The sequence below is a fragment of the Cygnus atratus genome, chromosome 3 (assembly GCF_013377495.2).
Source record: "Cygnus atratus isolate AKBS03 ecotype Queensland, Australia chromosome 3, CAtr_DNAZoo_HiC_assembly, whole genome shotgun sequence".
NCBI classification, from domain to species: Eukaryota; Metazoa; Chordata; class Aves; order Anseriformes; family Anatidae; genus Cygnus; species Cygnus atratus.
This window is the reverse complement of record NC_066364.1, coordinates 112,857,695-112,884,469: the sequence shown is the minus strand read 5'-3', so window position 1 is coordinate 112,884,469 and position 26,775 is coordinate 112,857,695. Positions and strand designations below refer to the sequence as shown.

Below are 26,775 nucleotides of genomic sequence, written 5' to 3'. Positions count from 1 at the left end.
TCCATAATAAAGGATGCTGAAATAGACTTGGTGGAATTGTGTGTGAATAATCATCCTCAGTGCATGTGAAAATACAGAGGAATATCTGTTTGTATAAATTGCTCATTCTCTGGCAGTCAGTATTTACTAATTTTAATCAGAGGGAATTTAAGATAAACCGGTGTGTTTTCCATATCATCTACTGAAGTGTAGTAAAATCAGTACCTCTTATGCACATAAGTAACACTTTCTGATTTCTGTCCTTCTAATTTCTGACCTTCACTTCTGATTAACCTGAGATTTCCTCAGCAAACCTTCCATTGAACTCGTCAGGACTTGGTTGATAACTCTTTTAATAACCCTTAAATGTCGAGCCACTTGAAGTTAATTGATTACCATTAAGGCACCCAAATTGGAATTCACTGTCTAGCTTTGTATATTTATATTATGTCAATAAAAACAGAATGCTTCTTAAATAACAGTATAAGTACATTCAAATAGCTAGCTTTTTGCTAGTGCTATGCATAACTTCTGGAATATATCCTCCACTGCGTTCAGTATCCCAGAGGTGTGGAGGAAGGGATGGAAGCATCCCGGAACAAGACATTTTCTATCTCTGAGTTGAAAAAGAAAGGAAAGACATAAACTAAAAAATAAAAAATAGAAGAAGACGTGTCCGCAGCGGGCAGTTTCCTATGAAGGCTGTGGCTGAGTAGATAAAGGCACTTGCCAGTTTTTTCAAATGGTATATGCCCAGCTTTGAATCGCCTGGCGTGTGGTGGGATCCGAATTTGATGTTTTTTTCCTCCGGGAGAGGACTTTGGGAAGCGGGCCTGGCCAGCCCTGCATCTGGGCATCTCTCCCTCCACCTGACTTCTCACCCTCATGCTGGCAGCAGCCCTGGCAGGGAGGGAGATGGCTGCAAACCCTCTAATCCCTTCAGACGTCACCGTTTGGCAATTCACAGCCCTCGAAGTCACGCTTTTGGGGAGTCAAGATACCAGCCAGGAATTCATCCAGCTAATGCTCTCCATTGTTTGTGGTTTTATTCAGCAAGTACAGTGTTCAGCGAGCGCTTTGCTTTTGCTTCCCGGTTGTTTAACCTTTGTTTCAGATGAATCGCCTTGTTTCCCTGCTGGTGCCAATCTCCTTTCTCTTGAGCAAGAGGCATCTTTTTGTGTTTGTTAAATGGGCAATGATGAAGCGTTTTAAGTGGTCCAAAGGTCCTATTAATTATGTAAAACAACAACAACCAAATAGCTACAGCTGAATTTGTTAAGCTTGTTTTTTTTTTTTCCTTTTTCTTTTTTCCCTAGCAGTCTTAGCACTCAAGTGAAAATAATTCAAGCTTGTTCTGTGTATTTGCCTAAAACATCGTGCATTTGGATGCATATTTCTGTTCATGGCTTAATCCTGATGGCTCTTCGTAGCTCTGAATACGTTAGTGTTTCAGTGGCAAGGGTATTTGAGATTTTCATGTTCTGCTACATAAGAATAATAAAACCGAGAAGGAGGAAACGGGATGAAGAAGCCAGTTTGCCATTAATTTGTCTTTTTTAGTTCTGAGATACTTTGATCGCCTTTTCTGCACTCTGCTCCCCAATGGGCAGCATGCGGAGCATGCTGGTGGAACAAATTGCTTTGAGCAGGACCAAACGCGAGCAAGAGAATTACGTGGGGCTGCTAAATACTGCACTGAACAAATATGCCGAACACCATACAAACGTCGCTCCTGTATTCTCCAGCTTGCCTTGGTTAATCACAGTGAGCACTGACACTGCCAGGGAAAGCAGGAGTGAGCGCGCTGCCCCATGACTTGCCATCAGTGCCAGGGCACGTGTCATGAAATGCCGGGTTTTCCCTGTCTGGGTGCTGTGTCCCTGTTTCTGTTCTGCCTCATCTTCCTCACAAGTAGTGCTTTGAAAGCATCACGTTTTGCGAAGAGTGAGTATCTGAACAATTTTATTTTTGGAAGGTTTATTTAAGGGAAAATATCTGTATGGTAACTGCTGTAGAAAAAATGGCTGATATGTGTCCACCTGCTCACGGCAAAGTTCTCCTTTGGTGGACCTCAGCTGGTCCTCCTGAGGACTCTCCTTTCAAGCCTCTGCTCTCCAGAAGCTCCTCTTAGTAAACGGAGGAGCTGCTGGTCTTTTCCTCGGAAGACCTTCTGGACTCTTGAGCACTAACCTCCCATGACACCCACCACCCGGACTTCCCATGGCATTTGGGGGTAGTCTATAGAGGCTGATGACACTGGGCCGTGCGTTTGGCAGTGGTCTTCCTAGCTGGAGCTGAAATGTGCTAAAATTCACTTTCTGCAGAGTTTGATTTGCACTATTAAGTGCTCAGTATTTTCTTTACCTTCATAGCAATCTGCAGTGGAGCCTGTATATTTAAGAGCTGTTAGGCAGAATTATTTTTCAAATATGATTGCTCAGTCTCTGCTTTCCAGATGACGTATTACGGTGTTAAATTTCTGGTTTAAACATCACTTATAATCTTAACCGCACACAGTTACGGAGCCCAACTTCACCCCAAGGAGTTCCTTGAGAGCAGGTGGCAGGATGCTGGCAGAGGAAATTTATGCCGTAAAGCCTCCAATCCTGTCATTAATTTGGGTTTCCACTGTGTAGTTCTGTGGGTAGAAACTAGATGCTGCCAGCAGTGTTCCTCCATGAAAACACAAGATAAAAATCAGACAAATGATGATCAGTAAAAAAGAACTTGGGGCTCTGATGTAAATGTTAGTTTTCAGTTAGTGGCTGGAGAAGGGTCGTCCTTCTACCTATTGCAGTCGCAGTGTAATTGCAATATAGGATTTTGTTGGTTTACTTCTTGTTAATTGCATAAACAAGTGGAGGAAAGGATGGGGAGAGTAAAGTTAATCTGAGAAGAGATAACTCTTCTGAGACAAATCTTAAATCTTGATGAACCAGAGAGGCTAAAATAGTACTCAGTGAGCACTAAAATGAACTTTTTCAGTATTTATTTCCTGTAGGTTGATAACATTGTCAAGGGAGCAAGTTTTTCACGTTGTGATAATGATTGGTATCCAATATCCAATTTAGGTTGTTTGTTTAATAATTCGATACTCATGATGAATTTTGTGAAGCGAAACTTCTTGCATATACATCTAAGTTGAAGTAAAAAACAATGGCTTAATGTCTGGTTTTAACACTGCATTTATACATAATTATCTTCCATACTTCTGTTTTTCAAAAACTAATGTGTTTTCACAACACGTTTCTTCATAGTTTCACAATTATATTGCCAGCATTTATGAGACACCAAGGGGCGAACTTTAAATGATCTATATGGTGTCCAATCAAATGTTCTCAAGAGCTTTGCTTTTGAGAGAAAAAATGACATAATGCATACTAAAGGATAATGGCTATTCTTCAATCAAGATGCTTCCTAGCCTCATGCGACCTCTTAGCTCCCGAGCTGCCAGGTAAGGTTTTCTAGTTAGCAGCTACGTTCCCTCTCAAGAGATCTCTCAGATAAATTAATTTGAAGCTGAATTTTTCTTGACTCCCCAAGGGTGTGTTGTAAGTATCTTCCATGAAGGATGACCCTGAAAGATGGAAAGGAGTCGGGAAGTTGCAGGTGGTATTTACTGGGGCAAGGAAAAAATGGTTGTTTTCTCAAACGTTAATATTGCTTGGATGAAGCCTGCTTTAGGCTTTTACATCTACTAGCTGCTTGTTTACATATTTGCCTTCTTTCTAACTTAAGTCACTTTAATCTGGTTACTGGAAACCATATGTGCTAGAACTGAAAGGCAAAATGTCATATTTCAGGAAAAAGCTGGATGGCAAACTGTAAGAGGGCAGCTTGACAGGGAAGCAGATGGAGCGGAGTGGTGCAGGAAAGCAAACTCCTGGGGCAACGTAGACCTGCAAGGCAGAGAAAGTGGCTGGGGTGTGAGAGCATGGGATGCATGGGGTCTCGCAGAGAGAGAAGTGTGGGGGTTAGAGATGGGGTGGTTTTACCCCGAAATAAAATCTGGGAGACAAATGGTGCTTCTTGGCCCTGATAACAGCGTCTCATTTGGGTTTGAGATTATTTTTTTGCTCAGGAGTAGCAGATGCCAAAGGCTTACTTTCAATAAAGAAGTACTTCAGATTCTGGTATTTTGGGCACAACAGCCTTTATTTAAACATATGTGCTGTTGTGGAAGGATAAAGTGGTCATACAGGGCAGTCTTGCAGGAACCTCAGGCCAGATAGAAGCGGTGAGAAATGTGACAGTGCAGCTGCTAACTGTAAGCTTGTGCAAGCCGATTTAAACGTGTGGTTATGGCTGTGAAAACCTGATCCAAATCAGACCGCAATGCATTTCCACTCACATGGGGCTGGTGGCCTCTGTGTGCTCGAGTTCCCCCTTCATGTCTGCTGTGCCTATGGTACTAAGGGCTCGCTGAAGACCTAGATGTGGATTTCTGCTTAAGGTTATTGACATGGGTGAAAACCTGATTTTTTTCTTTTTTCTGCTGTGCTGTTTGACTGTAGCGCAGCAAAGCAAAAATGCAGGTGTGCTTGCAGGCTGCAGCAAGAGGACTGTTCGATAGTTTGAAAATTGGTATTGACTGTCCCTTACCCTCCTGCATAGTGCAGATTTCCAGTTCCGAATATGCGTGATGTGACTGCTGTAAAGCTGATAGGTCAAATGCTGTTCCTGAACTTAAAGAAGGGTATTTCCAAAAGCTAACTTTGAGCCCAGATTCCATCTTACAGCTGGTGGAGAGAGAGAGATTTCCTCCACGGGGTGGGATGTTCTGTGGCAACATCCACTGCCTGGTCCTGCTGGCTTTCCAGAAGGGCCACAGGGGAACCAAGGAGATCAATCCATTCTGCTAAAGCAGTTATTTGTGAACGTCCCTTCAAATATAATAGCCCAAATTCCTGATTTGCTTTCTGCTCACGTGGCTTTGGCAGCATTAGTTAAAGTTGACTGGTTTAGCAAACATTTTTTGTCGTTACATATATTTTCTCTTACATTCTTCAGATGTAAACCATGGAAAAGTAAAGGCATTAACCATTTGAATAATAATAAAAATATCCCAACCTAATGTTCTAGAGATGATATATACAGCCATTTATAAAAAGAGGATAAAATGGAAGAAGGAAGAAAGGAATATCAATTGGGAAAAGTCTTATGTGTTCCCGGCAGTGTTTAGAGCTGTTATAAATTTCAATATTTTTTTCTTTTTCAACAGAAGAAACTAATATTTTTTCAACTTAATAAATTTATTAAGTAGGGGATGTTACACAGATTTTTTAGTTACAGCTTTTTTTTTTGCTTTTTTTTTTCTTTTTTTTAACTGCAGCTAGGTAAATGTTCAAAGCACTTCTTATTTAACAAAATAAAAGCTGATAATTTAGCATTAAAAAAAACTCTTTTGGGATATAGAGAGTTTTCTTACAGGTTCTAGTCTTTCAGAAGATGTCCCATGAATAAATAATATTTTGCGTCCTTTGTCATGGACTTTGATCCTTCTGGTAAGCTTTTTAAATGATGTATTAAAGTGGAACGTGTAATCCCTTTTCACTGTTTTTCTTTTCTTTTTTTTTGTTATTATTATCAGAATGCTTTCAGATGGTCGTACAGAATCATTCACAAATGTTCGTTGTCTATTATTAAATAGGTGAAGATGAAAGAAGATTCTTAATGCATTCACCAATTTTCTTAATATTGGTAAATCCTGCTGTATATGTCGGGAAGTAATGCAGGATTCGGTTCCAGCCTGTTGGCTTTTTATCAACTGTGCTTTGAGCTGATAGCCATCAGAGACTTCTGCCTCCCGTGTCTGTACTTAAGGTTACCTGTCGAATATGATTTTGATGACAAATGTAATGAAGTGCATGTATGGAATAATACTTTTACGCCATGGAAACGGTATCAAAACATGACTGCTCTTCCTGTACTCATTTTCCTTTGCTGGCCAGAAGAAGACTGGTGTGACTGGGGACTCTGAGAGGCTTGTAAAAGCGGAGAACTGATTTTTGTTGCCTTTTTCTTTTTTCCCTTCACTCGATCTATAGGCCCCGTGCAGGTCACGAGTCCCAAGGCAGAAAGCATGCATAAATTAAAATTAACTACAACTCCCCCAAAGCAAGCAAGCAAACCCCCAAATAGCCCAGCTGTGACAGAAAGGCATGTAGCACTTTTTTCTCATCTTCTCGATATTAGTCCTACAGTCTTTCTCTCATGTCAGGTTAAATTGAGTCCACTGGGGTCATTGGGATCTTTTTGCCTGTAAAGCCTGTGAAAACACCTATATTTTCCTCTAGTGATAGGCGCCATTTCGCCAAAAATAACGTTTCCCATAGTCTGAAGCCTGAGGAGCAGCCAAAAGCCTGGATCCTGCAGACAGCTGCCAGCATTGCCAGCCCCTCACCCTGTCCCCCAGGGGTGTGCAGGCTGGGTGTGAGGGCATGGGGCGAGGAGCCCCCCAAAACCATCTGGGTGAGGGAATCAATGGCTGCTGGGGAAGGCCAAGGCGTCGGTGACTGGGACTCCCAGTACTTTCTGCAGTAACTGCAGTAGGTATTAATTTAGTCTGTCAAAACGGACTAAAGCAGTATTTAGGAGCTGAAGATTATTCATTTAAATTATGAAAAGGCAAAAGTTATGGTGATGGATGTTTCAGAGGATGCAAGGGGGACTAAAGTCATATTTAAATATGAATCCACTGTGAAGCTGTCATAACATTCCTTACAGTAAAAGTGAAATTGCTGAGCTCTGAGGTTTGTTTTCTGAGACTAAGCTTAGGACTTATCCAGTCTTCTGCTTCCACTGTATTTTTCAGATAGGGAATTTAATCTTCTTGAGCCTGGCTCTTGAGTCAGTACTGACCCTTGTGGTGGTTGTGGCCTGGGAGCACTCCACGCAGCTCCAAGTTTTGGCTGGGTCCCATGGAAGGTTTGTAGGTTGTATGAAGGGGGCTTGAACCTCCAAATGGGCATCCTCTGGAATTACTGATTTTGGAGAACAGGAAATGCAGGTTAAGTGCATTTATTCTTCGCAAGAGACCTTCGGGTCCACCAATGGTTGAATTTATCTTTGTGAAAGAATGTCTTTCATGCTGGACATAATGCATTTCAAGTCTGGGCTTCAATGAGATGGCAATGATAGAATAGATATTAGTATCCTCTTTGTTATATTTGCTAGTTCAGCTTTTTCTTTTTTTTTTCCTTTTTCTTTTTTTTTTTTTTTTTAATTTTAAAGAGCCATCAGAGATGCTTCGAACAAATACAGTTCTATTCTTCTAAAGATTAATTTGGAAATCGTAATGGCAGAACATATGATCTGCTTGCATTAATAGCAGGTGATTTGACCCTGTTTTAAGAGAAGCAGTCAGCATGAGCCTCAATGGAAGATTTCTTTGCCTGTTTACAGAGGAGGAACTCATGATGATGATAGTGGTATCAGCCCACTGAGACAGTCCCCCACTAACACACACAACTGATTTTTGTGTTTCTTGTAGGACCCATTGCAGCTTTAATAGCCATAATTCTTTCTAAAAGTGTCTCATGCAATCCAAGAGTTGTGCTGAAAAGTTGCAATGTGAATTGAAAATATTTATGCAGATATATTGATATTTCTTTTGTGCAAAAGAAAACAAAAAAAAAACAGGGGCAAAGTTTCGGCAAATATTCTTTTGTCACAACCTTTGTCTTTGTTTGCGTCCTTGTGATTTGTATTTGTTTTCTGGTCCTATCTTCTTACTCTGTTTTCTAACTGTTGATCCTGAAGAGCAGAAACAAATTTTATCATGAATGGAACAGGCAAAAAATCCTTCAGCTAACAGAGTTAGTACTAATTGATCCATGCTGGAATATTTGAAGTTGAAATTAATTCCCTATTTTACTCTGTGGGAGTTTTATTAGTACTTCAAAAGTCAGAACCTTCAGGATTTGCAGGGTACTTGCTCTGCAGCTTCCCCCAGCTTCTAAGAGAAAAGTCTAGGAAAAAATTGGCAAGGGATTGGATAAAATGGCCTCTAAAGTGTTTATGATAAAGCAATCAGGAGTGGGTGAGAGTACATGGGGACATCTTATCTAAAAACAGTTTAGAACTTTTTTAAGCTTTGAGATGTATTGTCCTATTAGATATACTTGATCCCATTAACACTACAGCCTTTTAAATGTTCAAAGCTGGGTATTTTTGAATAAAGATTATGAGTAAGTGACTGCATTTACATAAGTATGAGGATTCTCCACCCTGGGAGCTCAGATCTTGATATCCCTGATTAGATAGTCCCTTCAGGACAGCAGGGTAGACTCAGATACAGGCATGATGTGTTTGCTCTGCAAGATAGTACAGCAGTCTGCAGACATCTACAAACTAAGGGCACTTCTGAACACTTTGTGGTTGCAGACATCACGGCACAGAAGGAGATCTTGTGAAAAACATGGGTGCTATCTTGCATCAAAGTGGTAGTCTTTTGGAAAACATGACATATTTCTCTAAGAAAATGCATGGTTTGCTTTATATAAAGTTTATATACTTACCCTTTTCTTGTTACTGTTCAAATTCCAGGATGCCAAGTACTGCCGTATTATTTTTCCCTCCATCATTTTTCTTTATTGAAAGATTGGTGAAAACAATTAGTTAAAAACTTTCCTTGGATTTCATGAGTTTTCTTTTTGTCAAGGTATTACAATTTTTTTTTCACGATAAACCAGAATTTCTCTTCTCCACAGTGCACATTATCAAGTACAGAGCCGGTTGATAAGTGAACTCAGCAGAAATAAAAATGACTTGTTTCCAATATTTTTAGACTTTTAAGTGCTAGTATTTCCCTTGCTAACACCAGTGCTTGCTTTATGGCAGTTAGTTTTTTACTTTCTGCAGCAACCACAGTGTCTTCTAGCTGTCTGCCAGAATACTCCTACCCCTTTCTTGTAGAGATCAGATAGCTTTAGAGTATTAGTCGAATGTAAACTAGCAGTTTAAATAAGATTACTGGGATTAGTCATCTCAGCAGAGAAGATTTCAAGTGGGCATAATTGAGGTCCTTAAAATTATGAAGTAGACAATGAAGCTATTATGGTCAAAGGGGGAAAATGATAAAAAGAAAGTAAGATGTAATGAAAGAATGGATTTTTGTGTGTGCGTATTGCAAAAAAAAACAAAAACAACCCACACAAAGTATGATATTACATGGCATTTTTCTGCTCAGCATAAAAGTTCCGTTGTGGCAAAAGATAAGAGAAACATACCATGAAAGAATTACTTTTAGAAAAGGGAGTTTTATAACACTAAGAAATACTTTTTGTTGTGGAAGTCAAGGGGAGAATAACATGCATACTTACTCTCTAGACATATTTTTGTGTGTCTGACTTCTTTAAGAGACCTGTCATCTCAGTTTGTTTTATCATATAAAACAGAACATTTCAATTAGCATCCTTTTTTTTTTTTCACTCCTTTTCTGTTTTATGGATTTTTTCGCTTTTTGTCTTAATCCTGCATTTCTTTTTTAGGATCCATTGTCCTCCTGGTGTTATTCTTCAATATACGGAGTGTATACTTGAAACATTTACCTCCAAGCTTTTCTTTGGTTTTGCCTCCTTCCTTTGCAAGGACTACTAGAATAATTCTGTTTCAGTGACATGGCAAGAAAAGATTGTGGCTCCTAGATTAGTTTTCTCTCCGCGTGCAGGGACAGCTCTGCTACACTTGAGTTTTTAGCTCCCCTCTTTTGGTGGAAAGACAGAATTAAACTCTCCTAGGCTGAGCATGTTTTATTTTTCAATTGCTTTGTGTGGCAAGTGTTTGACCAAAAGACCGAGTAGGAAATGCAGTTTGAGAGCAGAGCAGGTCCTGTATAGTCAAGGCTTTGCAATACTGAAGTAGTAAACTCTCCCCAAATTTCACACCTTGGAAGTAGACTGCTCTGAGTTTTAGTCTTGGCTTGTAACTTGCCATTTCCACCTCTTTATTCTGATAGCTGTTGTCTAAAGTATATTAGAATTTGCCTTTATTTTCAGTCATTTCCTCCCCATGCAGTATCAAACTCTTGCCACCCAGTATTCTTGTACTAGCACATGTAGCTTTTCTCCTTTGTTCTGGTGTGAGAAGTAAGGTGGTTTTTTTTTTTTTTTTCCGTTGTAATTTTCAGTAATTAAACTGATTAGAATTAAACTGGTGGGGAAACTGCATTTGATTACACAGGCAATACAGAGGAGGTAAAACTCATCTAACTAGGTTCCTTTCCAGCCTTTAGGCTTTTAATAGCTAAGTTAATTTCCTAGAGGAATATGGGCTGATTGAAGGAAAAACTATAATCATTAATTGCGGTAGATTTAATTTGTTTGAAGTATAAAGGAAAGACTGCCTGAGACTTCAGGGGAAGTAGAGAGCCATGCTTTTGCGAAGTCGCTTATTCCAGCCAGAGCAATATGTTTTCTGCTGCCTGTAACAAATTCTGGTAAAATTTGGGGGCTATTCATGGCTTTTATGCATTTCAGTGGGAGTGATACTCTTAGATCACAGGATTATTGGAGTGGAGTTAACAGGGCCTCTATTCCTGCGAATTATGACCGTAAACTTAAACTATGTATTTAGGAGTGTGTATTTAGTATTCTGGTCTATCTACCTGATGCTTCAGGGACATAAGCTCTTCTCTAGGTATCCACTGAACTGTTTCCTCACTAATGTGGTTATAGAATATGAGGTTGCTGTAGTTGCTTTCCAAGAGAAAACAGAATTTTCCTTATTCAATAAAGGCGTTTTTTAATTGTCACTTAATTTCTTTTTCGCTGATGATTAGAGCATGAGACTGGTGTTCTGGGGCCTGTCTCTATTAATTGCCACTAGAGAAGTCATTTTATATAGAGTTTGAATAGATGATTCATCTTTTTCTTTTCTGAGCAACTATAAAAACGTGCTTTACCTGACTTTCAGATGTATTTATATATAGCGTGAGATGCCTGTCATATCCTTCAACGTTACTGGTTACTGTATTTGTGTAAGCAGTGTTTGTACCGTGCCTAATTCTGTCTTTGTTTTCTCAATACCTTTTTCAAAAGTACTCAGCTGACTCATATATCAAGTTAGTAGTACTAGAATAATGAAATGAAGTGTTTGCTGTGCACAAATTAGATTATAACATCCCTGTTTGTGTTACCTAGATGTTGAATAGAGGACTGTGAATACATACTAATCCTTGATGCAAAAGGTCCGTGTGAATTCTTGGAGTGTCTTCAGATTTTGAATTTTCCTGTATAAGGTAGAGAAAGAACAATAACTGATAAAAATGCCAACTTACTGAGAACCATTTTTAGGAAGTTGTTCTAGAAAGTGGGGCTGTGTATGTTGCAGTGTTTTGGAGAGAAACGATTCAGACTAGAGGCATTCAACCTGGTGTGGTTTTTGTGCTTACACGTATTTGTCTCTCTTTTTGCCTTAGAGGAAGATAGGTAAAATGAAAAAACAAGTTATGCTTATTTGATCAACACTTGAAAAATACTCAGTATGAGAAAAAAAAAGAGCAATATATTTCAGAATGATTAATTAGCTTTCCCATTTTTATCTTCAGCCTAATTGTCTGTAGAAATTGTTTGTAGGGTCTTTTTTGTTGTTGTTTTTGTTCTGTCTTAACCTCTGATTAGCGAGCCACAGCCCTTTTTATTGGAGCTTTCAGTGGGAGTAGTTGCAGCAATTAGGTGGTATGGCATATGAAAACTCTTGCAAATGAGTTGTGGTCCAGGGAGAGGGTCAAACCGGTTCACTTATTTCATTTACATGCTGGTGCTTCTCTTGAGTCAGTGGGCAAACTGCTACTGGAAGGAACGAAAGAAATGTTAGCAAAAACAGCAAGTGCAAGCAGCTCTTGTGGTTTTGGGTAATGGTTATAGCTGAAAGGATTTGTGGTGGAAGTGCTTGCAGCGACGGTGGTAAAATTAACCACAAGCATTTTTGCTGCAAGAGGGTGAATTCACATCATCCGGCTCAGGCTCATGTGAGACAGATGTCCTGTGCTGCCTCCTGGCAGTGCCCACCTCTTTCCACTGGCAATCTGGGGAAATTAACCTGCGTTTGGTCGTTGGACTTGCAGCCAGAATGCAGCTCTGCTCTGCAGAGTTCAAGTATGTGCCTAACTGGGAATAGACCCACAAGACAAGGCAGCATGAGCTCAGGTTGATATTTCCACATATAAATTTGAGCAGTGGAATTAGCTGGAAGGAAGGATGGGAGATTTTAGGGATGATGCTCTGGTGCCTGTACGATGAAGTTAACAATTTGGTGTTGGAGCTTGACAATTTCTCTTCCTGCGTGGCCCCGTCAGCGTGTGACAGTGCAGTCAATCCACCATCCTCTTGTGCTTCAGGGAAAATTCTTGTCCAGTCTAACCTCGGTAAAGTTTTCATCAAAGCCCTAACGCCTCTTCTGCCAGGTAGCAGCTGCTTGAAAACAGTCTTATAACAAAGGTGCCTATTTACTGCATTTTTTTTGGATAATAGCTTTAATCTCCGTCATCATTAAGAAGCGCCCATAATCGTAGCTTTAAGGAGCTGCCTTGAGAGTATAATAAAACAGTCTGACTCCTTGCTTTACATCTCACGCAGCCACGGGGTACCCAAGGAGCAGGTACAGCGCTGATACTCAGGCAAATCAGGGGCAAGGTAGTGTTTGCTGGGCAAGTTACTAAGCAGTATCGCGCCAACCTGACAATTGTGGAGATAAATCCTGAACAGTGCGTATCTGCAGCTAGGAAAGATTAGAAAACCCCAACAACCTGTCAGGAAAAAAAAGAATAGTCCCACGGAACCTGAAATGCTGTCATTTCCAGTGATTTCATCTGGGCTCTTGGCTTTGTCATGCCTATGAAAATATCTACAGGCCTTCACATCATTTTGATTATTTGTGATCTGCCTTTTCTATAAAGTTCCCGAGCAGAGTTTTTCAGGGTATGTGAAAATGGTAACAGTGAAAATAATAATTGTGTTTTTTTTTGTTCCCCCCTCCCCCCCCCCCCCCGTATTTTTCAAACTTTAGATTATGTTTTTCCGTTTTGAGACATGTCATGGATTGTATGTTCCAGGAACAGTAAAATGGAGAGGATAACCAATCTCTCTCTGACTAAGCTGACTTACTTTTATCCTAAAAGGGGCATTTTCTGTAATCTCCGGTACAGTAAGTTGATGGCTACACTTTACTCATATCTTTTATGGTCTTCTCAAGATTTTTTTAGCTATAGATTGCAACTTTTTGAAACATTCATTTCAAATAAGAATAGCATATTTGACAACTGTATACAGAAAGATTTGGGAGGATGTTCTTATGGACAGTGAAAGATGTATATTCCCTATTTTATGTAATGCATTCTTCCTGGTCTGACTGAAATATCCAGATTATTAAGTTCCACTTTTCTTCATAAAGGAATACATGACTGATGTACACCATTTAGCCCTATAGCAACAGTTTAGGCTTGTGTTGGAAAACAAAATGTACAGGAAAATACATAAACAGATTCTCTATTTCTTCTGTAATGTGGCTCACACTGACCACAGTGGGAGCCGTGTCTAATTTCAGGCTATATAAAGAAATGATCATTAGAGAGGTTATATAACATGTTCATATGCAGAGCATGTTACATTTGCTCAGCTGGATATGCTTTAAAGTAGACCTTACTTCAGTGCTTGACTTGCAGGCTTCTCAGACTGTACATGTCTGCGCTAGTTGCTTGCAGGAGCTTATAATTCATTGTCAAAATCTTCCTTCCAGGCTGCTCTTGCAAAAACAGTGCAATAACACCTTGCCTTCCTCTAACTTTGTGGCAAAATTTGCAAGTGAAGTCTTGTCTGCATAGCTGGAAAAAAGTGCGAGGGCTGTTTTGGTAGGGGATGACGTGGGCTTTTTCTTTCTTCATTTTCTCTTTTGTTCTGTCCTTTTTTTTTTTTTTAATAACAATGTTGTTCATGAATGTTAATATCCAAAGCAAAGCCAGTGGGGTGGCTGCTGACAAATTTTACTCTGAGGTGCCCTGGCTGAGGTCGGCCCTCCAGAGGAAGCCAGGGCTGACCTTGCTTAGCCTGCCTTTGTGCTCTGGCTAAAGCAGAAGTGCTGCAGGGTGCGCCTGTACCGCTGGCTGCCTCGTGCTGATGGTTTCCCCGAGGACGCGTGCGCTCCTCTGCTGCTGTCCGGGCAGGGCCCCGGGTAGCTTCTTTTCTGCAATGGACTCGGATTTTATAATGAGTTAGGGTTTTTATTGTTTGGAAACCAGGGTGTTAAATATTAATATTTCAAGGCTGAAATGTGTTAGTTTATATCACCTCTTGATTTCTTTTTCATTATCACAGTATAATTGCTGTTTTATTAAAACTTTTTGCAATCAGACATTTTCCTTTTTGAAGTCAAATACTGTGCAAGTATTTCCCAGTGAAGAAAACTGAAGTGAAATCTTGTGGTTAGGTGAACCCTAAGCACCAATGCATTAAAAAAACAAAAGAAAGAAAAAGCTCACAGGGTGGTGTTCTTGCGTACAGGTAGGCTTCGGGAGGTTCAGGGCAGGTTGTAATTTTGAAAACACAAAAGCAAAGAAAGCACAAAGAACTTCACTCTAATTTTTTTTTTCTGTATTCCAGATAACATGTTCTCATACCTTTGGGATACTGGAAAGATGCATGAAATATATAAATTTCACTAATTATTTAGAAATAATTACTACCCAAACTGCTTTTGTAATTGTGCAGGTAGAACCTAGGACTACCTCATATTCTGTTTTGTGTAGGCTTTTAAATATTGATGATGACTCTACATAAATGGATTAATTATATACTGCAGCACTTTGATTCCCTTTAATGCTACATTTACAAACCACACAAATGGTCCAAATTATGAGATGAAGAATTGGCTGTAGTAGACTTGAATATTTTTTCCTCATTTTCTGCCCTGAAATAAGTTCCTTTTACTTTACGTTTCATCACAACTATATTTTAAAATACCTTGATCTAGATGGCAATTCTAAGTGATTGAACAAACCACAAATTGACACACAAAATGGATGAAATCTTAATTCACAGCTTTCCTTTTAGCCATCGGGTAGTGTGTGTGACAATTTATCAACCCGTGTTTTAGAATGAAATTATTTCTGCATTGTGCCTTTTTCATGTTTGCCATGAAGAATGAGAGGAATGCAAAAACCAAGCGCGCCTTCAGCAGAGGGGTTCACACAAAACCTGATGATGGACGGCTCTGTGCATGCCAGCCAGTTTTAGCCTTCTCTGGTTCCTTCCTATTCAAATTGCAGCTTCTGATTCAACAAGTCTGTCATCTTCTCCCTCCCAGGGATGAGATCAGCCTCACAAAACAGGTTCTTCTAACTGTCCTCCACAAGGCGTTGGCAGGAAACCCTTTTCTTTTGCATCACTTTCATTTGATTTAGGAGAGATGTTTCTGTCTATCTGAAAATAATACCAGTTGATTGGTATGAAGGGCATGAATTTCACAGGTATGAAGGCGTGAAGTGATGAAGTGCTGTTTTTGCAAGATTTCATCTGAAAATGTTTTGCTGAGTTGTGTTTGGGACTGGAGATGTTCTGATGACTACCCTTACAAACAAGTTCATCTGTTCTTTGTTTTTTCTTTTAAGTTATGTTCTTTACTCTGATTGACTTGCCTACCAAGAAGCAATTATGGTGACTAAAATCCTCAGGCTATTGTAAAATTTAGGCTCCTTTTTAAGTTGGAGCCTAGGCTCCATTCTGTACGGAAGTTTATATGGAAATGCTTAGGATGTACTCTTGGCCAAGTGCTTTCTCTCATGTTTTTTTTTCCTCAGTATGTGCTGGACAATTTCAGTCTCTGTTAATTTTCTCTCGCCCTACATTAAGGCAATTAGTGTATTTCACTGTAAGGTAAAAACCTGACATGTTTTGTTTCTTCTATTCCGAAGTATGCCTCCAATGTAGTTGAGATTTTAAATGCCAGAGTGATAGCTGTGTGCTTGTGTCTATACTATTTTCACGTTATGCTGATGCACCAAATTACTACTGCCTTGCCTGTGTTCAATGCTTACATTGGGTTTTGTGGGTATATTTATATATGTATATATATTTATATATATATAAATATATTTGGTATATATTGGTATCACATTTCAGAGATGTTTTGCATATGACTGATTAAGGTTAATGGGTGTAATATATAACTTTTAAAAATAGCTTTCTTGCATAAATGCACATTATATATTGAGTTGGTAATGTATTAGAAGAAGAAAAATACTGAAAAGTTATGACAGTTATTGTTTCCGTATTGAATTCAGAATGTTGTGAAGGCAATTACCTTGACAGACTCAACTCCAGAGCACTTACTAGTATATTATTATTTTTTTGCTTAATCTACCTATGAAATGCCCTTTAAAAGCTTGAAATGGAGATAATGACTACTTTATTTGTAAAGATGGCAAAACTTGGTTGAAACAATTCATTCTCCATAGAGAATTTGTGAGAGAGGGAAATAGAGTAGCATAGACTGTATGATTGGGGTAAACCACAAAACCATTTTATTAGGTCCAAATACAAGACTCTTACTTTTAAATTGGACAAAGTCTCCCATTAGATTTTATTAATCTTTAAAGCCAGACAAATTTGCAGCATTTGCGTTGAGTATCTGGGGAAAAAAATAAGGCATGGAAAATTCAGTCCCTTTCTATTGTCTCTCGTTTTGCTACCACAGATGATGGAAACATGAAAATGAATTCAGACTCACTAGGTCGTGCTTCTGGGCACCTTGTCTTCTTAGAAAGAGAGCTTGAAGTTGGTACTTTAACCAACAATAAACTGAAATGGAGAGACCTTTAATTTTATTTACAGAGGTTTTTGCATGAGCAGAAGAGCAGATTTCTTACTACATGGAAGATTAAGTCCTTGTGTATGTATCAAGAATACGATGTGCTCTCAATCATCGATTTAAAAAACAATCAAACCCCATAGTACTAGGCTAAACTCAGAAGTGGCTTAGCCTCCAGGAGCAGAGTGGCTCAGTCTTCGGCTGGTGCAGGGATTGCTCTCTTCCTGCCTGCAGCTCCAAGATGCAGGGGCCAAGGTGTGCAGAGCAGCCAGCTCACCATGGGGACTGGTGAGCTGTCCCTGCCGTCCTGGTGTGGCCATCTCTATCAGCATCCAGTTTGCTCATGAGCCGGAGGATTCAGTCCCACCTTGGCTGTTTGGTGTTAGTCCAGAGGGGTGAAAGCCCTTTGCAGGTATAGAGAGGAGTGACTCTGTGGAAATTTTCTGCATGGTAGAAAACAGTAAATTACTGCTACCTGTATCACGGAGCTGTTTGTGGTGTACAGCTGTGTGCAGGATATAGTCACACCCTCCATATTCAATAAGTATCTGAAGGTTGTGTTTACAAAAGGCATGTAGGTGTCTGGAAGGTGCTAATAGTGGTACTTACTGATGTGCCTAAATACTTTAAGTCTATCATATTTCATAGGCTGGGTGGCTTTTCTAATTTCTAGTGCTCTCTACTTTGCATCATTAGGCACTTAGATAACTTCACAAATCTGGCTGTGTCTGTTATTATAATGGTATTTTACCTCTCCTTCCTTGCACGCGGTGGCTTCGCATGCAAGGAAGTATTTCAAATTAATTATAGTGGCAGTTATACTTTCCTATGTTGTATTCGACTGCATTTTATTTACTATATATAAGTATATATAGTAAATACTTTGTGATCTTTAAGCCTAAAGCTTTTTACTTTAAGGTGTCAAAACACATCTTGTGTAAAAATGGTTGAATGTACAGGGTGCAGTTGTTAGCTCACTTTTCTTTGTTCTCTCTGCTTTCTTGAGAAAAGATCAAACAAAATGCAGTGGCAGGTAAGGGATTTTTATTCAGAAAACATGTAGAAGAAATGTAGCTTCCTGTTCCATAAATTACTTGTACTCTGCTCACCAGCTGCCTGTTATGATGTTTTATTGATGAATAAAAATGGTGTCTGAGGCAATAGAATGCCTTGCATCTTACAACACTGCCAGTTATAAAGATGTCTTCTTGAATAAATTTCACAATTAGAAAGTATTGACAAAAATATTTAATCTTTTTTACATCAAAATAAGCTCAAACATCTGCTGCCAAAGTCAGACAATATCAAGTAATCTTTTAAAAGTATATTTTTATTACACTGACAGATGCATGGCTGCATGACATAGATGTCAATTTAAGTTACTAGTGCCATTAATACTTGACAATGACATGCTCCCAGAAGAATTTACGTTTTAAAAATGTTGTCAGATGAGTATATGCCAACAAAAAGTAACCAGAGTTAGTCAGCTATGTTGTTAACAAAGCTAAAAGCATGTTATCTCCAGAGACATCACAAAAAATGGTATTCGCATCATTTCTGTTTTCTAAATTCAATAGAATTGACAGCAGGAAAAAAACATTTCTGTGACTGCAAATGTCGGTTTAAGCAACCCATACATAGGTCCTTTTTCACTTTTTATACATTTTGGCTTACAGCACAGAAAGATTTTCAGTTTCATTGGAGGTGAACTTCTTCAGCATTCATTTGCTTTCCACAAATTTCAAATAATCCTTCTTCCTGGCAAGGACAGTGTTGTAAAGAGAACATTGAGCAAAATGTTAAGACTTGTGCCAGAGTTTCTGGTCTGCTTATTCATTTGAAGAAGTGTTGGAAAGCTATATGACTTCAGTCATTAAGAAGGCTAAGATTTAAAACATTCATGTCCAGTTCTTATTTGTCAAATATGCTGGAATAGTCATTTTTCAAATTTGTACGTTTTAGTAACCTGAGATTTCAGTATGGGTATTCCACAATGAGAAACTAAGCTTACTTTAAATTCTTTTCTCCCAGGTCTTTCGTTTTTTTTTTTTTTTTTTTTTCTTCCACTCCATCCCTGCAGAAGTGTTTTGAAAACAATTTTGTTTCTTAGAGCAAAAGTTGAGTTTTCTGGGTAGAACAGGCAAGTGCTCATGTAGTTAAGTAGTCCTGTCCCGGTGCTGTTCCTGTATGTTATAAAGAATAAAAGCCTAAACCATTGAGGTGCTGAGTCATTAGAAATACCGAAGTTCTGGTTGCATCTGGGGTCATAAACATCTCATTAAGGGCTAAATTGCTGTACTCAATGAATAGAGACAGTGTTTTCTCTTATGTGGATTTTTTTGAAATGGCTTTTTTCTTAGAGATGAGCCTGAACTTTGCAGCAACACTCCTTACTGGTAATGCTTCTAATGTATCTAATAATAAGAAATCTAGACCTAAAAGGCTGAAAGGCACATTACTACTCCTGGATGTACTTTTGTTCGATGTACTGAGGCAGACAGGGGTGAGATCTGTCTCAAAATGTAGAGTCTAAGACTCCTTTTAAAGTGGTGGAGATGCGTAACATCTCCTGTGCTGTGATTTGTCTCATCCTGAAGCTGCTATTCAATATACCCCTGGGGAATTGCTCCCTAAATGTGTCTGGTTTTTTTTAATTGAAGTCTGTGTTAGCTGTTGCAAATGGAAACATGTAAAGTTAGATGAGCTCTCACCTATGCTGCCTCTTGCAGGCCATTGCTAAGTGAGGTGTTTTCAGTGGGGCTTTATCAACATGTGTTATACTGGAGCCTGACAAGGAGCTGTGTACTCTGCTGGCTGCCTGACCACTCTGTCATCACTCCTCTAAGTATAAAAGAGTACATATTAAAATCATATTTCAAGGTCTGTATTGTGACTGGATTTTCTGAGTTAATGCCCAGGAATCTGTTATAGCTTGTAAAGAGGCAATATCAGGTTGGGCAAGTCATCTTCAAAGGGTGACATGGGGAATGAAATGAGGTGCAAGTAATCTTGACCTCACATTTTTTTGGCGACCCTCTTATGCTTATTTGTTTTCTTTTACTGTTCTTTGTCTTGGTAACTTGGTAACAATTCAGTTCTCCCCCCACCTTGCCAAATCTCCTGTGTTTCCAGAATCTTACTCAGTTGTAGAATACAGAAATAAGGACAAAAGATTAGTCAGGATGGGTTAACTAGTCAAAGAAAAATATTGTCATATGTGCTACTTAGGGCTGGACATGCCCTGAGTTAGATGTGGGAGTTGTGCCTTTGCACAGTGCAATGGTGCAACCTGGGAGGCAGTTTGGACTGCATCAGCTTTGGAGGTTGACTGCTTCCATAGCTTGTTGCTCATACCTGCCGAAAGCTGAAAGCAGGACCCCTTTCAAGGTGTTTTGCAAGACTTGATCATTTGGGAGCACTGTGGATGAAATGCAGCTGTAGATTAACACTGGGGGCCTGAGAAGAGAGGTTATACTTGCTCCAATATAATATGATGTGATTACAGCCATGGGGCTGTGCTGACTTGCTCTCTGAATAGAGGTGAAAATCCCTAGCTCTGGCTGCAGATGAGGTGTTCTTACAGAGGTAAGCAACTAAGTACTTCTTTAACGGTAGAGCTTTCCCAAAACCTGAGTGGTATGTTTTATTGAACCTTATGGGTACAGTCTGAAACATCTGAAAATACAAGTTCCTGGGTTTTGAGTGACACGTTATCTCTCTGGAAAGGATACTGTAATCATAGTTTGGCCATGGTCCTTCCTGGCATCATAGCAAAAGGGTTTTATTTTCCTTCTAGTATGTAAGTGTAATGCTTTAATAAGAAATAAACTAAAGTAAAAGTTAAAAAAAAAAAAAAAGCCTGTAGAATTACTGCCACAATTCCAATAGCTGCAATAGATCCATTGGAGCCAAAAATCTGTTTGAAATGTTTTTGCTGTTTCTATAGAGAAGTGTGTGATGCTGACTTATATGTTATTAACAAGTTTTAGAAGGTATTGGAAAGGTGAGCATTGTCAGGAAAACTTCATGAGAGAAACATAATTTTCTGAGAAGCCAGCAAATGAGATTTTGCAATGGGGATATTGGCTGGATATCAGAAGAATATTTTTTTAGCAGTGGAAACTTTTGGAACAGTGAGGTAGAGCAGATCTTAGCTATGTCTCTCAGAGGTAATCACTGAAATCCTAGAATTTGACTCATTCAAGAACGAGAACGGTAATTGTAGGTGCATTCTACAATGCCAAAAAGAAATGTTGTGTAGCAGACTCATGGCAGTAGATACTTCATATGCTGAGAAACAGAATGCTATGCTGATTTTTATCTCAGATATGCTCATTTTACTGCAGGTGATGTTACCTGGTGCAGGAGTACTTTGGAAGCTCCTGTAAAATATGTGACTGTTTCTAATTTGTGTCTGTCCTTAATACTGAATTTCAGTGAGGGCAAGAGCAGGGGAATATATAGAGATTGAAGTTCAGTGGCAGTCTTTGCAGTATGTCTGCAATATTTGCAGATGACACTGAGCTGAGTGGTACAGTTGATAAGACACAAGGAGGGGATGCCATCCAGAGGGACCTGGAGAAAACTTGAGAAGTGGGGCCACACAAACCTCATGAAGATCAACAAGGCCAAGTGTAAGGTGTTGCACATGGGTCAGGACAATCCTAGACATCATCAGTACAGATTCGGGGATACACGGATTGAAAGACTTGGGGGTCCTGGTGGATGAAAAATTGGACATGAGCTGGCAGTGCATGCATGCAGCCCAGAAAGTCAGTCATATCCTGGGCTGCATCAAAAGAAGCGTGACCAGCAGGTTAAGGGAGGTGGTTCTCCCTCTCCATTTTGCCTTTGTGAGACCCCACCCAGAGTGCTGTGTTCAGTTCTGGGGCCTCAGCACAAGGACAGGGACCTGTCAGAGCAGGTCCAGAGGAGGGCTACAGAAATGGTCAGAGGGCTGGAGCACCTCTCCTACAAGGAAAGGCTGAGAGAGCTGGGGTGGTTTAGCCCTAGAGAAGAGAAGGGTCTGATGAGACCTCATTTTACGGCCTTTTAGTACTTAAAGGGGGCTTCTGAAAAATCTCTCTCCTCCTTTCCTACAAGGGCTTGTAGTGATAGGGCAAGGGGTAATGGCTTTAGACTAAAAGAGAATAGACTTAGTTTAGATATAAGGAAGAAATTCTTCACTCAGAGGGTGGTGAGGCACTGGCATAGGTTGCTCAGAGAAGCTGTGGATGCCCCATCCCTGGAGGTGTTCAAGGCCAGGCTGGATGGGGCTTTGGGCAACCTGATCTAGTGGAATGTGTCCCTGCCCATGTCAGGAAGGTTGGACTAGGTGATCTTTAAAGATCCCTTCCAAACCAAACCATTGTATGAATCTATGATTTATTATTACTATTACTGTGTATTTTGCAAAGTCAATTTATATATGGCAATATGTGTTCCCTGCTAGCGCTTGATAGAGGGTAGCCAAGAGTATAAATGATTCTTGTGCCATGTAAAAGCAAAGTAAGTGTGACAGTGATGTCCTAGGAAAACAGTTGATTCTTGGGATGCAGATACATTAAATTTAAGGATCTGGAGCTATTGTAATAATTTTTGACTGCCAAAAGGGAGGATCCCATCTCTTCAAACTCTGTTGCCACCATTGTCTCTTTTCTTGTCACACAGTTCTTCCTCTTGTGTGTTTTTCCACAAGCCATTTCACTTCAGTGATGTGTTGGAAAACAGTACCAAAAAGAATAGTGGATTATTTTCACCTGGTTTACTGAGTTGAATCTGAAGGAAGAATTCATGCAGCAAACAGGAAGGTTGTCACTTGCCAGGGATGAGTGATATAAAGAGAAGGGAGTGGGAGACCTTCCCATTTCATCAGCACAAGACTTTAACAGACTGGCTTAACGTGATGCTCATGAAGCACAGATGATCTTTTTCAGTTTTCCATTTTGTGCTTGTGCCTGTCGTTCCAGCCTCCCTGTATTTCCAAACAGTTATTTGAAAATGGCTACAAAAGCTGTGTGGGCAATTAGTTTTAGAAACAAAGATTATTCACCCAATGTTCTTCTATTTAATCTTGTGGTGTATTAGAACCAGGCTTTGATCAGAAAGGTGTACAAGAACATCCCTCTAAGTTTTGTTCTTAACAAGTCACTCACTCGACAGATGTAGGAACAGCTAGTCCTAGGATGGCTAACTGTCCATTTAGTTTGTGGTTTACTCAGATTTGATATTGTCTGCTATGCTGCATATAAAATTGCATATTTATTTCTTTAAAGGACATTGCATATTGAATAATCTAGAGTGATGTCTTGAGTTACTGTAAAATAGTGCTAATGGTATATGATGCTTTTTTAGAATCAGAGATCCCTCTTTGATCTTGAGCATGCTACTTTGATGGAAAGTTTAGCTTGCTGATTAAGACAGTTTCACTGCATTGTGAGGGAAAGCTGGTTGCAAATAGTTGAACTGAAAGTAGATATTAAAGATGTATGTAGAGTATTGGAAAAAGAAATGGAGGAAAAGCAAGGTAACTGTCAATTTTCTGTGAAAGTCTCAAGAAAGTGATGGAAAAAATAACATCAGGGAATTTGCTTCTTAAAGCTTTCCAGTTGAGAAGCTGAAGGAAATCGTAGAAGCAATATCTTGACAGTAGGAAGTTTGGATACTGAGAAATGCCTAATTTATTCTATGCATCTTGTCCTGGAGCAGAACAGTAGTTTGCTGTCTTGCTTCTCCTGTACTCATCAACAAGTGATAAATACCTTTGTCCATCCCATTTACTGTTGCTTTTATACTGTTTTCAATATTATGATGACAGGGATTGGTTTCCCATATATCTAAGGGGTAAATACTTTACTCAAAGCTTTATCTAGGCTTTTCTTTTGTTTTTGCCTAGTCTGTGAAAAGAAAATGTTGGGCTTGGCTCCAATTTTGGTACTTTAATTTGAGGGATCATCTTGGACCACCATGCTCTGAAAACTGCATTCCATAAGCGATTTATCTATTTCTAGGATAGATAGCTGGATGGATGTAGCACAGAAAGCAGTTAAGCATACTGAGTGAAATCCCAATTTAATTGCAGACAGTGGTAAAGCACCCTTTGATTTCAATGGGGCCAAGGTTTCTCATGGCTGTCCTCAAAGGTCCCATGTCATAGAAAATGAGGAGAGGTAATCAAAAGTTGCATCAAAGTCTCTCTAAAGAGAGACTAAAGTTTCTCTAAAATGAAAGGCTATTTTACTTCATTTGGTAATCAAAAAGAAATGTAGTTTATAGAATTATATATTCAAGATTGTAATTTCATAAGCTATTCAGCACATTAAGCTTTAATACTGTTTTATTTATTAGCTTACATGTTCAAAGATATTGCAAAGGTAAAGATTATGATTACAAATTACATAGATTGTGTTTGCAGTTAATGATTTTGGGTAAGTGGAGAGTAGCAAAATTACTGAAATGAAAGGAATGGAAAACATTTTGTGAAACATCTTCTGTTTTGGTACCATCTGTATTTAGGAAGCTCTATGCTAACAATTCTCCTTTTGTTCTTCTTGCAGCTAATTCCAGCCTTCTTGGAGGTGGAGGAGGTAAGTCTTTGCTTAATACTGTATTTATTCTTAAATAAGTGTGAAATATATATGGAAAAGTAAAATTATTAGATGGGAAGCCTCACCAAAGTCAATAATGTTTCATACCATTAAGAAGCAGGGTTTGTGACTGCTGCTGGATTATTTTTCTTCTCTGGATTCGAGTACAGCTGACCTGGAGCTAACCAAACTGGGTTATGTTATATTGTGTTTAAGTTATTACAATTTTTATTTAAGTTACTTCAAGGGAATTTTGAATGTGTGTTAAATAGTTTTTTAAAATGTTACAAAATTAAAACAAGATAAAATGCCATTTTACTAAAGTAACAAGGTTTTATCTCTGCACTTTTTTTTTACTTGTTTGCTTACCCCATTCTGCTTGTGAGAATTATGCAGTAAATTTCAGTACAAATCTTTTGTGCGTGACACTGCCAACATATCTACTAGTAAAAGAGAGAGGTACAAGTGTATATAGTGGACATTGTTTCCAAATATATTTTATTTTTGGAGATCAGTGCTGTTTGCTTTTTGCAATGCTGCAGGACTATGGCCATAAGAACTAACATGAGTGTTACAATTCAGGAACAAAACCATGCAGTGCTTGATTTCAGTTTTCTGTTACTTACCCTGTCTCCCAGAGGGAAGTAAAAGAGCTCAGTTCTGGAAATTTCACAATGTAGGAGCAGTGCAGGCAGCTACTAATCTTTCTTCCTGGCTGGAGTTAAAAGGACTTGATGATCAGAGCTTACATATGCAAGGGTAAAAGTAAAGGGCTCTGTAAAAAAAAAAATAAAAAAAAATGAAGATTGCTGTTGCTTGTGAGGCTGAGGATAATAAGTAAAAGCTTTTGTTTTAACAACCTTAACTGAATAAGCAGCTCTTATTTGTGAACCATGAACAGGGGATTGTCACATAAAAAGGTGTTTGACAACTGCACCAAGACATCTAAATAAAATTGTTCATATTTCTCAGCTGTGTATCTGGACGTTAAAGGTACAGAGAAGCCCTACCTGATAATCCTGTTGGATTAATCTGTTTCTTTTGATTTGAGTTAGTTGCTTGCAGTATACCAAATTTTTCTTTGTTTAAAAGATAATCCTTTAAAAGGTAATCCTTCGCTAGCGAGTCTTGTTCCCATGGAGCATACCTTCTCTCCAGTGCTTACTCCCAGCTGGAAATGTGAAAAAAAAATACATCAATGCAAATGTTCAAATTCCAATCAGTTCCCAGAGCACTGCGGCTCCTAACAGGATTTGGTTATTGACTTTCAGTGGTATTTATTCAGCTGGACTGTACTTCAGAAGTTGATGTCCTTTCAGCGTGGCAGTCAGTAGTGTGGCTCTCCCTCTGTGGCAAAGGAGACTTTTCCTGTGTTTTATGGATCTTTTTTCTGCCTTCCCCACTGCTGCTCCAAGGAGGACAGCCACGCAGTTGGAAGGCTGATTTTGTCACCAGTCTGACCTGTTTTTCATGTGTTAACTGTGGGAAGTGAAGGATGCTTGCTCAAAGAAGATAAATCACTTGTGAATCTGAAATAATTTTACTACGGGAATAGGCAAGCAAGCAGCATCCCACAGATGAGTGGGACACTTGAATACGGCGCCATGTTGGTCTCTGCTGCCAAGCATGCCAGGTCTGGGAAGGGTTTTTTCGTGGGTGCACACGTCACAGTAACATCCAGTGTGGACTCTGGAGGGCTCAGGAAGTCAAGCAGGTTGCAGTAGCCAGCAGTCATGCTGTTTCTTGGCCACAGGTTTATCTCAGTCCACTTGCAGGTTTAAAAATATGTGCAACTAAGCAGCTCTCATGGATTTTTTTAGCAGCAGTCCCTGCTGCTAGCCAAAAAAAGGGTTTAAAATTTTTGATCAAGTTGATTTATTGGCAATTTACAAAATTCTAATGATTGGCTCTGGTATTGGGGAGAAAAAATAAAAAGAGATGAAGAAGCAGTGAAAATGCCTCAGCCCCCTTTCCTGCCTCGGGGCCTCCCCTCAGGGTGGGTGGCGCACTGCCCGCTGAGGTGATGGCAGCAGCACAGGTGGTTGAGGTCAGTGCACTGCCATTCCTTTCTTCCCAGACTCACATCTTTCCTCATGCCCTGGCATCATTTTTGGCTTTAACCACCTTTTCTGAAATAAGTTTCCACAGCAGTGCCAGAAATTCCTCTGGTGGGTTGAGTTTGTGTGCACAGTGGGTCCATGTAGTCTGTTGGGGAACCTGCCGCAGCTGGCTGGCAGCCCTAACCCCCTGACAGAGGAGGTTTCCCTGCAGCACCCTGCTTCCAGAAACCTGCAAATCATGCCCAGTGCAATCCCAGATCCTGTGGAAGATAACCCTATATCCTGTTGGATGCTGATGCAGGTAAAATACCCAAATTGACTGCATTATTTATGGTTTGGAGTTGGAT

At 39.5% G+C, this 26,775-nt stretch overlaps 1 protein-coding gene across 2 annotated transcripts in view; it reads left to right on the top strand.

The window, feature by feature from the left end:
• Positions 1–26,775, top strand: part of MACROD2 (mono-ADP ribosylhydrolase 2) — an 861,356-nt gene that overhangs the window by 155,304 nt on the left and 679,277 nt on the right. For both annotated transcript variants that reach the window (XM_035553017.1, XM_035553016.1), the window contains exon 4: positions 24,339–24,368. In XM_035553017.1, the coding sequence (XP_035408910.1) occupies positions 24,339–24,368 (30 nt within the window). The remainder of the gene's footprint in view (positions 1–24,338; positions 24,369–26,775) is intronic.